We start from the raw sequence: 13,262 nt of genomic DNA, 5'->3' as shown, positions 1-13,262 counted from the left end.
AAAACAGTGAGAAAATGTTCCTTTCCTAACTCCCTCAATGAGTTATTTGGAAAGTGGCATCTTCCCACCGGTGTCATATGAAGGGCACCGGGGTGAGGGTGCCGCTTTTAGGCACTGCCTGTTTGATTACCTTTTCTTCCCTCCAAGGCTCTGACCCTTGGAGAGCAAAAGGCTCACACAACAAAGCCAAAAACTGCTCATTTGCATTTCTGTTTCCAGGTTACGGCAGATCACATCATTTTCCATGATACAGAAACATCAAGTGACTTGAATGAAGAGTGTATCTGCAGTATGGAGCTCCCTGACACTGCCTTTCCTACAAGTATGGTTACTTTCCTTGAAAGGGCCTTGGGAAATTTCACCTCTACTGGTGGCATCGAGGAAGAAAAGGTAAGAGATCATGCTGTAGCATCAATAAACCAAAATGCAGTGCTTCCCATTCCACCTGGTTCCACCTATTTTCTAACATGATATCACATAGAGGTATGTTTGCGGGTAGAGAAGAGTTTCTCAGAACATGTTAAGACTAATTTCAAACACTGTTTTCAGCATTTTTTCTCATCTTATTCCCTGTTTATGCTGGCGATGTTGGATATGCTATAATGCCTTACATTCCAGGGAAAATAGTTAAAAAGGGCAGGGATGTAGCATTGGAAGAGAGTGTTAAAGGTACTGTAGACTGCCCCCCCTCCACACACAAAAGGAATAAGTGGATTCTAGATCAACTCAACCCTAAAATATACCTAGAAGTTAAGATAACTAAACTAGGTCTGTTGTACTTTGGCCACATAATGTGAAGACAAGAGTCACAGCAAAAGACAATAATGCTAGGAAAGATTGAAGGCAGGAGGAAAAGAGGAAGACCCAACACGAGATGGATTAACTCTACAAGGAAAGCAATGGGATTCAGTTTGCAAGACATGAGCAAGGCTGTTAACAATAAGATGTTCTGGAGGATATTAATTCATAGGGCTGCCAGGAGTTAGAAGCGACTTGATGGCACAACACACACACACACACGCACACACGCACACACGCAAAAGTGTATTACATGAGTTTGCAACATTGTGACATGCTCACCTTCTCTGAGCTGTAAGAAAGGGTCAGTACTTACTTGGGCTGAGTTCCCTGTGGAAGAGAAAACAAAAGAGACATATTATGAAATTTGCTTAACGAACAACTAAAAGCAGAGCAAAGGTGGAAGCAAACACCATTTCTGTACAGGTTATGTGCCCCAAGTTCACTACTGTGGGAAAGTCAGGTTTTTCTATTGGCCCTTGAATAAGGTGTCCCAGCCATCCTCCATTATTTCCTATGAGGGGAGGGGAATTGCATACTTTCTCCAGTGCAAAAAAAAAAAGAATAGCCAAAAACACAAGATCAAGTGAACCAACCACTGGCAAAAAGCAAACTGAATGTAAACAGAACCCCCCAAAAGTCCAACAGAACCATGGGGTTATGTGGCAAGCCTAAAACTTCAAATGCCAAACTAGAGAATCCACACCAACCAATTTAACAAAGAGGGATGTATTAAAATGAATGACTGCCCATTGAGGGGGGAAAGGGGGGGAGATGCTGGAATGCCAATTGGATATAATGGGAGCCAGGAATTCCTACTACATGGTTTCCACTGAAATACATTACAGCACATAATGAATATGCAGAATGGATTTATAATGGGGATCTCTGGGCCCAGATAGATTGCTCTGAGCCCATATATCTGGGCCCAGATAGATTGTCTGGAATGATAACCCCTGCAAGTAGCATAAGCGCTCTTGGACTGGAATGACAGCTCCCAGAACAGAATGAGAACTTCTTGGAGTAGCAGAAGTGTTCTGGGACCAAAATGACAACTTCCAGAGTGGAATGATGGTCACTGGGAGTAGTAGAAGTGTTCCACAATTTGAATCACAGGCCCCAGAGTGGAATGACAGCCTCTAGGAATAGTATCAGTACTCTGGGACGGGAATGACAGAAGGGCAACAGGTATATTTGGTATATATAATCCTGTCAAGCAAAGTTGCGGCCGGAAATGTGGATTGTGTGGCACGTCAAATTAGAATAGTTATCTGTCAAAAGACCAGCCTTTTTACCTCAGAAGTTCATGAAAACATAAGCAGAACTTTACTCAACCTGAGAGATATATATACATTATATACACAGTAACACATAATAATAGTTACATGCAGGGCTAATGGTTTGTTACGGTTTGGTTGCGAATATCTTTTAGTCTAGTCAGAGCACATTTCTATATCATTTGGTTTACAACACTATACAAAGCACAGAGCACATCTTTTCTCTTAGGCCCCTTCCGCACACGCAAAATAATGCGTTTTCAAACCACTTTCACAACTGTTTGCAAGTGGATTTTGCTATTCCGCACAGCTTCAAAGAGCACTGAAAGCAGTTTGAAAGTGCATTATTCTGCATGTGCGGAATGAGCCTTAGTTAGTCAGTCAGGAAGTTTCAGAGTGTGTGTGAGGGAACAGAACACTACCAATGGAATTTAACTGTCACCTTTAGAATGTTCATGCAGCTTCCCAGAATTTCATGCTGCTCTTGCTGCTGCTGCTGCTGCATGCAAAGCAAGGCTGGAAATTCCAACAATGACAGGACTCAGAGAGGAAAGATAGCCACAGGAACCAGATAAACTGCTTTGTGATTGGAATGTCCAAGGAGTTTGTGGTTCCACTCTATGGTCTTTCCAGTCTCAGAACACCAAGTAGGGTGTGTGTGGAGAGGTAGAAGAAATGATCAATTTCTCATCTCCCTTCTGATTTCCATCTTCACTGTGTAGCTTTTTTCTAAGGGCAATGTGGTAGATCAGAGCATGACTCCCAGCTAGTCACCTAATCAGCTGTGGGTCTTCTTTTGATCAGCTTGTCTGGCAGCTGTTTGGCAGCTGAGCAGGTTCATTGTGAAATTCCCAGCATTCATAGCTTCAACAGCATTTTACAAAAAGATCACAGCAAAACATAGGAAAACCTGAAAGCATGACTTTTAGATAGCAATATTGTGTGATGTTCCCGCCCCCCCACTCCACAAACACACACGGCAGAAAAGTGGAAGCCAAGTCACATAAAAATGTCCGTGGGGATGCTGCCTGAGAATTCCCACAGAAGATTCCTACATAGAGAAAACTAGCAAGGAGTTGAACTGCTGAACTGTCACTTGGATCCACACCTAGCGTGTTAAAATTCAAGCCCTATTTTGTATGCACAGACCACTCTGGTTCTTAATCTCAGTGCATGGTTCTGAAAGGACGGTTGATGAAAGGGATTTTTGTCATGTCTTGTGACAAGGGAACACTGCAAATGTTTCTTATTTTTCTCTAGGTTTCAAAAATTCATTTTAGAATCATAGAATTTCAGAACAAACTGGATAACCTGACTAAAATAATAAATCAGTATGAAGGGAAAGGCTTTAAGGATAATGCAGACTATCTGAGAGTCCAAGGTACGATTGCAGAGTTGGAAAACATTGGCAAAGACCTGAGTATCATCCTGAATGCAACCGATGGGGGAATTGATCGGCTGATCGGTGAGGTAGGTGAAAATAAGCCTGAATTCAAATATTACATTCAATCATGATTAAGGCATGATGTACATGAACCTGGCTTGTTGCTATATGATTCATATGGGCACCTGACTACTCCATCCATACCCCTACCAATGAGGGACTGGAGGCCTTGAATTAATACTGGGGATAGTCAAAGGCTTTCATGACCAGAATCAACTGGCTGGTGTGGATTTTTCAGGCTTTGTGGCCATAGTCTGGTAGTTTTTGCTCCTAACATTTCACCTGCATCTATGGCTGGCAACTTCAGAGATATGTTATAGTCAGATGTGATTCATTGTGCCATGGAGAGAAACACATCTTGCCATGACTGAAGATGCCGGCCACAGATGTGGGTAAAACGTTAGGACAGTGGTTCCCAACCTTTTTTTCACTCTCATACCCCTTGGCAACCCAGTTCCCTAAAACTGTACTCCCATATTAGCAAACCCATTACGTAATTTTTCATGCACCCCCAAACACTCTGGCGCATACCTCTGGGGTTCCACATATCCCAGGTTGGTAACAACTGGTCTAGAAGATTTGTTCCCAGCAAGAGGGAGACACTCACTCATCTTTCTCAGTTCTTTCTTTGGCACCTGCCCCATCAACCCCCCAAATATCACTCTCAGATCCCCACTTCTTTCCCCCTTTTTGTGTCTGCTCCACCTTCCTTGCTTCACCAGCATCTGGTCCCTCTTTCTCCCTGCCACCCCCAATTCTCCTCTCCCTCCTTCAATGGCATCTCCTTTCTAAATGTGCCTCTGGAACCTGCAGCCACATGAAGAGGATTTGAGGTGCACACCCTCCTCTCTCCCTTGCATTGCAACACCAGTTTCAGCATCTGGCTGTGTTTTTCTGACTACTTCAAACAGGAAGGCAGAAACCTCACTCAAGAAGCCAGAACTGGGGTCTCAGCAAAGAGGTTGAACCGGCCCAGGAGAGGGCAGTCATGCCCTCACAAAAGGCCTGGCACTGCCCATTTCAGAACCTCTGTGCCACTTTCTTCTGACAACATGCAAGAGCTGGCTTCACCATCTCCCTCTCCCCCAGAAGCTCCAGGAAATGTAGTTCTCTGACTATGAGAGTTATGGTTTCCAGCCTCCAGGTGGAGCCTGGACAGCTCCCAGAACTACAACGATTCTCCACATGACATAGATCACCCCCCTTGGAGAAAATAGCTGCTTGGGAGGGTGGCTCCAATGGCATTGTACCCTGTGGAGGCCCTTTTCCTCCCCAAAATTAGCCCTCCCAGGTTTCAACCCCAAATCTCCAGGCACTTCCCATGTCATCAGAGCCCTCTATAAAACGAATAAACAAACAAACAAACAAACCCTCACACCTGGCACAGAATTCTCAGCCCAGCACCACCTTAGAGACCATCAAAATTTCCAGGGTCTACCAGGCTTTCCAGAATAAATGCTTCCACAGGCCAACGGGCTGCCCACCTCAGCATCCTAGGATTGGGGCAGGGACAGTTGAAGAAAGAAACATTTGTGTTTGCAATGTGGACAGCCTTCCTGTCCCCCTCAACACTGGTCCCAAGACTTCTCAGCAGCCTTGGGGCTGAAATCAGATTCAGATTTCACCCACCCCCAGGGATTATGGTCCCCACCCACCCCCAGTTCACAGGACCAGCGGGCATCAGGAAAGAGCCAAGCCAGGGAGACAGCAAGCAATTGTTGCCCTGCAACTGGCAGGGTGGAGGAGAAGCGCAAACAGCAATAAGTCCCAACCTGAAAGCAACCACAGGCTTTTCCCCCAGCAGCCGGGGGGGGGTGTGTGTGTGTGTGTGTGTGTGTGTGTGTGTGTGTGTGTGTGTGTGTGTGTGTGTGTGTGTGTGTGTGTGTGTGTGTGTGTGTGTGTGTGTGTGTGTGTGTGTGTGTGTGTGTGTGTGTGTGTGTGTGTGTGTGTGTGTGTGTGTGTGTGTGTGTGTGTGTGTGTGTGTGTGTGTGTGTGTGTGTGTGTATGGGCCACTTTTTTCTCCACCATTAAATAATTTCTCCCTCGTACCCTCTAACTCTCTGCCATTTATCCCTGAGGGTACACATATCCCAGATTGGAAACCAATGTGTTAGAGGAGAAAAACCCACCAGACCACAGACACACAGACCAGAAAACCCACCACAGTCAATCTTGGGGATAATCCTACCCTCTTTAATGTCCTGGGTGCCAATCTGGGGATAATCTGGGGATAATCCTACCCTCTTTAATGTCCTGGGTACCAATCACCAGATCCAGTTGTTTAGGCACAGGTGGCTCCTGGGCATTAGATTCTCACATCCCCATTATTTGCATTTTTGTTTCCTTCCTTCCTTGTCTGCTGTTCTGTTAAAATGACAATTTTAAAGTTGTTTTGTGGTGGCATTTGTCATTTTATGGGTTAGGGAGGGCAGACTTGAACCCCAACCGGCTCAAGGTGGTTTATTAAACCAGGCATTTACACGGGCCATCATGGGGGTGCCTGTTCCTTATATGGAAGTGTTATTATGAAATTAATACTGGATACCCCAGCTAGCCTGATCTTCTCAGATCTCAGAAGCTAAGTAGGGTCAGTCCTAGGTAGTATTTGGATGGGAGACCTCCAAGGAATACCAGAGTCATGATGCGGAGGCAGGCAATGCCAAACCACCTCTGAATGTCTGGTGCCTGTAAAATCCCACAAGGGGTCGCCATAAGTCAATTGTGACTTGATGGCAAAAGAAAATACAATTTTCAATAAAGAAATGACAGTGTGAAGGCCAGCTTAGAGTTCTTCTCTCTGGCCTGTTAGTTTTCTACATGCAAGAAAGCTTTTTCTTTTCTTTTCTTGTAATGGTGGGATACTGGAACTTCCATGCTTGAAGTGGTACCATCCAGGAAAAGATGTGTAATGAACTTGAGTCCAAGAGGAAAGTAGGGCAAACTAAATAAGTACAGGAAGTAAAGGGAGGGAGATTCTCCACACATCAAAAGTCTTCAGACTAGGTGAAAATATCCATTGACATCCAGGAAATATGTTTGTACTTACAGAATACAAGCTACATTTATATACACACACAGTTTCCATCAGAAATGGCCTGTTTTTCTTAACTTTGTGCACTAGGAATGATTGATCTGTAGATCTGCAGCTAACTGCCATTCATTCAAACTCATGTTGTCTGTACTGATACTCCTGGAAAGACGGTGGTTTTTAAGCATTCATTCAGTTTCATCTATTTCTTCTCGATCCTACACTCGATTTACCAGTGTTTTAACTGGTACCTTCTAGATTTGTATGCATTCTATCACTCTATCTACCATTTTATTCCACTCTTCCTCCTAAGAGCGTCAAGAGGCATACACGTTTCTCCCTCTCTCTATTTTATCATCACAGTAAACCTCTAAGGTAGGTTAGGCTGAGAAAGTGATTGGTCCAAGTGAGTCTGAGCCTAATTCTGCACTCTAAGCATTACATGACACATAGACACAGGTTACCAAGGAATGATGCTGATCTCCCTCAGACAACTGTGACTGCTGTCTGTCCTGCCCCCCACCCCCTACCCCTCCACACAGAGAAAAATGAGAAGTCTAGAATGAACTTTTACTTTAATTTAGCTTGCATTTGAAATGAACAGTGTAAAAAATAGACATTTTATTGATTTGTAATTTTGTTATTAATTGGAACTGAATCTGAATTGTAACCTTTTTGTATTGGGACATGAATTTGGATAGATTTGAGCTTACTGAACTTTACCTTATGTGTTTTTGCTTTCTCAAAGCGGGTAATAAGCTGAGACAAAGTCCTGAAGCTGTTTTATGTTCTGTCCAAATGGTGGCCAAGACAACAGTTCTCTTTCCCAAAAAGACACTGGACAGTTTAATAGAGTTGAGTTCTGAGGAACTAATTATCAGACTTAAGTCATACTCTCATGGCTGATGAAGAATTCTGGAGAACTTGAAAATATGTAAACTGTCTGTGGGCAATGTCTCTTGCAAAATTACACAAAACAGTTTGCTCATTTTCAGGTTCTCCTTTGGGGATGGGGCGGTATAGAAGCCTAAACAATCAATCAATCAATCAATCAATCAATCAATCAATCAATCAATCAATCAATCAATCAATCAATCAATCAATCAATCAATCAATCAATCAATCAATCAATCAATCAATCAATCAATCAATCAATCAATCAATCAATCAATCAATCAATCAATGTTGAATGCTATTGAAGAAAATGTGTGTTTGAGAGTGGTTGGAGTCTCTTGTAAAATGACGCAAAACACACTTTTCTTTCTGTAACATCCAACCTGGTGAAGAGTAATTAAAACTCAAAAAAATCATGCTGCCCTGTGATGTTTTGATTTGTTCTTATAAAAGGTATTACATGTGGGGATTTTTTGTCCTTGGTTATCACTTTTTCAATTCTCGTAAGTTCTATGTGCCTTATGCCTTTTAACAAAAAGTTAAAGGAAAAAAGCTGTCAGGAAAATCAGCAAACTAAGGAAGGCCTTTTCTGCATGAGTTGTATATAGTGTATCTTGCCTCCAAATGCAATGTTTTCTTTTAATTTGACATGTTTTCCCTTCATTGGGTTCCAAAAACGTTTTTCCTACATTTTTCCTCCACTGTTTTCCCATTCTGAGTCAACTTCCTTTGAGTGTGTAATCATGTTGAAACAGTCTTTATTTCTCCACCCCACCAAACACCCGCCCCTCGTTAATAGCATTTCCCATGCTACTAGAAAGATCTCTGGGGGTATATTGTCACTTAGCATAGAATTACCTCGAGCATAAATCAAGTGAAAATCAAGAAGGCGACATTGGTTCTCAGAAGGTGACAGCTTAAATCTGCATCTCAGCTCCACTCCCAATAACCTCTGGCAGCTAGAAACTGAAGTTTCTATGATCTGCTGCGGTTGCTCTATAATATATGTGCCATATGTTATAGATCAACAATATCTCCAGCATGGTGTGGCAGCTGGAAACTTTTGATGAAAACAATGTGCTGGCAACACGAAGGGAAATTGACTCCATCCGTAAACAACTGGCTGATTGTGAAGAAGCTGCTGGAAATCCCAATTTTGGACTACCTTCCGCTGGTCTCACACGACCTGCGATTGGTAAGTATTGGCACCAATTGCTATTGGTGGTAGGGATTTGTTGGTATGGGTTGGAATTGAAATTTTTCATAAGCCATTTACGCATTTGTGGTCACTTTCACATTGAGAGTGCATTCATTAAGGGTTGGATTCTCAGTTATGCACATGTCCCCACCCCCTTCAGAATTCACAACCCTCTCAGATCTCTCTCCCTTCACAGGAAAAGCAAAGGAAATCCATATGTGTCAGGATTTCTTCAGGTTTTCTTGCTACTCCTCACCTTCCCACACAGAAGTTCCTCCCAATCTTTGGGCCACCATTTCAGAACAATCAGAAGAGGGTTTTTTTTAATGAAGGTCTATTGCTGCAGGATAGACCCAGTGAAATTGACATGGTTCAATTAAGTAATGTTAGACCAAAGATGGCAGGGGGGAAAAGTGGAAGGCAACCTCCCCGAATGAAGGTTGCACAGAAAAAAACAGGGAAGTGGCAGGTGGGCAAAATGGCAGATCCACTCAGCTAGGGACATTTTGCAGGAGAAGAATCCCAGTGCAATCAAAAATGGTGGGAAACCACACTGTGAAACAAACAGCCACAGGGAAAGTAGTGCATACATAAATGGTCATAGATTTCTATGCACATTCCATGCCATTGATGTTGAAAGCATTTCACTCACTAACATGAATTCTTCATCAGCAACACATACAATATCCTCACTGTATAGATCAGGGGTTGGGAACCTGCGGCTCTCCAGATGTTCAGGAACTACAATTCCCATCAGCCCCTACCAGCATGGCCAATTGGCCATGCTGACAGAGGCTGATGGGAATTGTAGTTCCTGAACATCTGGAGAGCCGCAGGTTCCCTACCCCTGGTATAGATGTAAGGACACCAGGCTCACAAAACATTTCTGGTTATCAAAGCCTTGTCTTCATCCTAGGCCTGTTCTTCTTACTTTTCCTTCACTGGGTCAGTTCCCAATCATACCAGTTCCTAACCAGTTCCCTATCATACTGTCAGTACTGGAAGGAGTTCCTATTAAATGTGCTATTTTCACTTCCATGGCTGCACAGTTCTATAGTTAAGACCTCCAGAAAGGAAATGTAATACAAGGAGAAGAAGTTTGGTAGTGTTATGCAGAAAAGGTATACTGAGAACAAATAAGTATGGGCTGATCCAAATGTAGACTGGTAGGATATAAACCTTTTCTAAAAGGAAAGATAAAATGACAAATCTTTGACACAGAAAATGGAGTTATGTGCTCAATAGAAGCAGCATCAAAGCAGCAGGTATATCATTCTCTTTCTGTTTCCTTTTTTCCTTGTAGGAACCTGTAATGACAAAATCTTGCTCAATGTTAGCAAGCCATTCATAGTGAAACTCAACTGGCGAGGGTTCAGTTACAAATCTGGTGGTTGGGGCAAGGACTTTGCTTTGAACAACAAAAATCCAGGCTTATATTGGGTTGCTCCACTCAACACTGATGAACGTATAATGGAGACCTATCGCGTTTACAACACTTATAATGACCTACTGTTATACAAAAATCAAGTGGAAAGAACCCTTTCCCAACAGATTGGGCTCACCTGGAACTTTATCAACTGTGGACAGGGGAGTGGGATGGTCTTGTACAACGGCACCTTGTATTACAACTGCTACAATTCCAGGAACCTGTGCAAACAGAAGCTGTCAAACAATCATATTAAACGCCAGAAACTGGGCCTTGCTGTTTTCAACAACTGGTTCTCCTACAATGGTATCGGTTGGCAGGACTTTGATTTTGCTGGTGATGAGAAGGGCCTGTGGATAACGTATTCCACAGAGAAAAGTAAGGGGAAGATAATCATTGGGAAATTAGATCCTAAGACTATGGAGGTAACAAAGACTTGGGAAACTTCCTTGAACAAGCCTGAAGTAACCAACACGTTCATGATCTGTGGGATACTGTATGCCCTCAAGCGAGTGAGTGCACATAAGGAATTAATATTTTATATGTACAACACCGAAACAAGCAAAGAAACCAATTTAGAAATTACCATGGAGAAACTCGCAGATGTAGCACAAAGTGTGAACTACAATCCCAATGATCAAAAGTTATACATGTACAACAGCGGCTACCTGGTGACTTACGACATAATGTTCAGCTTTACTCCCCCGAAAGCCAAGCGCAGTGTGCCCAGCAATGAAAGGCAAAAGACTCTTACTGTATCTAGACGAGGCAGGTGGTAACTTGCAGTAATATAACAGAGAAGTAAGGACAGGCTTGCCTGTAACTCATTTACTGGCAGTATAAAAATGCATAAATAAAACCAGAAACATATATGGCAAATATCCATAGTACTTAAATGGGTGAACGTAGTGGTGCATATTTAATCCATCTTTTCTAACAACAAATGAGGGTTGGTTTTAGATGTAGCTGCTGCTTTCACCAAGATAGAAACTGGAACTGGTGTTTTGCTTTGTGCCCACTTGCTTCTTCCACTGTTCCCTAAAGCAAACAGCCAACTGTGGGTTTTTCAGCAAGGGGCACTTCAGAAGACCTCAGGAGGCACCACTTTTAGGTCTGCCTGGAGCACACCTATTTGGCAATGGCTGCGGCCATAATAGGAAGCTGCTTAGCTTAGACCTTCCTGACTTTTTGTTACTGTCCTCTTCAGCAGCCATATTGTTGTAATATCCATTAATCTTTCTCAACATGTCAAAAGGGCCCCAAAGGTTCATCAAGGTTAGAGACCCTTGCCCTAGCATATATTTTCACCACCCCCTTAGGTTTTGATGGGCTAGCTAGAAGAACCCCCTAGTACAATAGGAACAAAGTGGACTCTGCTGTTCGTTCCCCAGCCCAATAGCACAGCTATCCATCACTGCCACTGGTGTGCAACGATGAGAGTAGAATCATCAGCACATCAGTCCTCATGCCACTACTGGTATAAAGAGAGTCATCCCTAGACACATGACCTCATGAAGTGTTGGCTTAGTAGGCCAGATAAACATCCTGCTTACCACTCACCACTCACCTATGATGTAGCAGGATTTCCCAATTAATTTATATGCAGCTATGTATATATTTGAATCATTCTGGTATGAATTTTGGTGGGATGTATACACTTTTAGCTGTTGAACTGAAACATTGGCTGATATGTTCAAAAGGGTGTTTCAGTGTGCTGGAGGATTTTTCCTGTTAGGTTCCAAACATTTGGAATAATATGACTTTAAAGTACTGATAAACACACAAATTCATCTCAGTATGAGAATATATATCAAAATGATTATTTGGGAGTGATATCTGATCTAGAAAAGCTTGTTCAGCAACCATGCTGAAGCCATCAAGGGATGAACATACATGTATGCAGCAACCAAGAGTGAGTGCAGCTCTTGATTCCCTGGAACTGTTTATCAGGCTGAATGTTAAGCACAAAAAGATGGGAGAAAAATGATTTTTTTCAGACCATGATGGCAAAGTCCAAAGATTGCAGTTTGTTCAGTTTCTTAAAATGAAGCTTACAGTAGGTATGCAATTTATTTTAAAACCCTTATCCTGTCCTTTTATTTTTCCCCAAAGCTCTCAGCAGAGCTAGAACACAATTTGTGAAAAGTTACTTCCACTGTTATAAATTCAAGGTACAAAGTCACTAGACTGGGAATAGAATATGCACGATGGGAATTCAAGCTTATGGCTGTAGAAAAGACCTTTATTGCTGCTTATCTAAAGGCATGTGAAGAATCATCCATCCATCTGTCCAGGAACTGAAGGTTGATGGGTCTGTCTGCCACCAAGGTCACACGGGCTAAGGGTTGAACTTTACCTCCTTGTGGGTCCGGTCTTATTTCATATTTCTGGACAATCTGCAGAGAGAAGGTTGAGAACTGGAGTCATTGTCAGCTCTAAGACAGAAGGAGCCACTACTGGTTTCTAGGGAGTCAAAGTTCCCATGACATTCTTAGCATAATGTTGCAACATGAAAGGCTAGCATGAGCCTTGAGTAAATTTCTAGCGCAACAAGAAAAGATAAGGAACACATTTCATACTACACTGAATGGACACAGAACAATACTTTATCCAGGTGGGGAGGGGAGGACACATATTTTAAGCAAGATTTTGAAGAATTGAAGGAGGGAAGAGAAGCAGAACCCTGACACAAGTAGGATACAGAGGACATAAATTGTCCTCATAACTCAACAGGTCCCAGAGGTAATTGCCTGGTTTCAGTAAGCTCTGCAGCTCCCTTCGAAGCACAAAGATCATTGTTGACTCATTGTTGGCAACCCAAGAAGGCAGCTAAGGAACTGAAATATTTTTACTACACAGAGAAACAGGGATAAGGAGAGGAAGGAAATAATGCCTCAAACAAGAAATAATAACTCCCACACAGTGACATTCTCCATTGTAAGGATTCCGCATACTTCCTTCAGTCATCCCATTATGCCACCATTCCCTCTGTACCACCAGAGGGCCTCTTAATCTCTTTAAAAAAATCAAATAGTTGCTGTATCACTAGAGCAACAACTTTTTTTTTTTTAAAGCAAAATGCTCTCTGGTGATGCAAGAGTGGAAAATAATGACCATGAAGAGATGACGGCTGCAAAGTGGCACTGAAGTGGGCAGGCAGGTCAAAACTGCACACCTTCCACAGTAAGCAAACCTTT

The 13,262-nt window shown here is 42.7% G+C and overlaps 2 protein-coding genes across 4 annotated transcripts in view; one reads left to right on the top strand and one right to left on the bottom strand.

Annotated features, from left to right (window-relative positions):
• The window catches only part of LOC125425853 (sterol 26-hydroxylase, mitochondrial-like), a 37,255-nt gene that overhangs the window by 5,751 nt on the left and 18,242 nt on the right, over positions 1-13,262 (bottom strand). For 2 of the 3 annotated variants that reach the window (XR_007243463.1, XR_007243462.1), the window contains exons 9-10: positions 10,202-12,461; positions 1,115-1,128 (exon numbers count right to left, since the gene is read on the bottom strand). Coding sequence is in view for 1 of the 3 variants with exons in the window: in XM_048483574.1 (XP_048339531.1) it covers positions 12,318-12,461 (144 nt within the window). In the remaining 2 variants the exon portion in view is untranslated. The remainder of the gene's footprint in view (positions 1-1,114; positions 1,129-10,201; positions 12,462-13,262) is intronic. The other variant, XM_048483574.1, reaches the window with a different exon arrangement.
• LOC125425858 (olfactomedin-like) lies at positions 127-10,932 on the top strand (the record flags this gene model as incomplete). Its single annotated transcript, XM_048483587.1, has 4 exons — positions 127-390; positions 3,336-3,545; positions 8,465-8,636; positions 9,943-10,932. Coding segments are annotated over 4 exons (1,548 nt in total), but the record flags the coding sequence as incomplete, so codon positions are not given.

The sequence above is a fragment of the Sphaerodactylus townsendi genome, linkage group LG02 (genome assembly GCF_021028975.2).
Source record: "Sphaerodactylus townsendi isolate TG3544 linkage group LG02, MPM_Stown_v2.3, whole genome shotgun sequence".
Classification (NCBI taxonomy): domain Eukaryota; kingdom Metazoa; phylum Chordata; class Lepidosauria; order Squamata; family Sphaerodactylidae; genus Sphaerodactylus; species Sphaerodactylus townsendi.
Note: the sequence above shows the minus strand (reverse complement) of the source record. Positions and strands in the feature narration are given on the sequence as shown.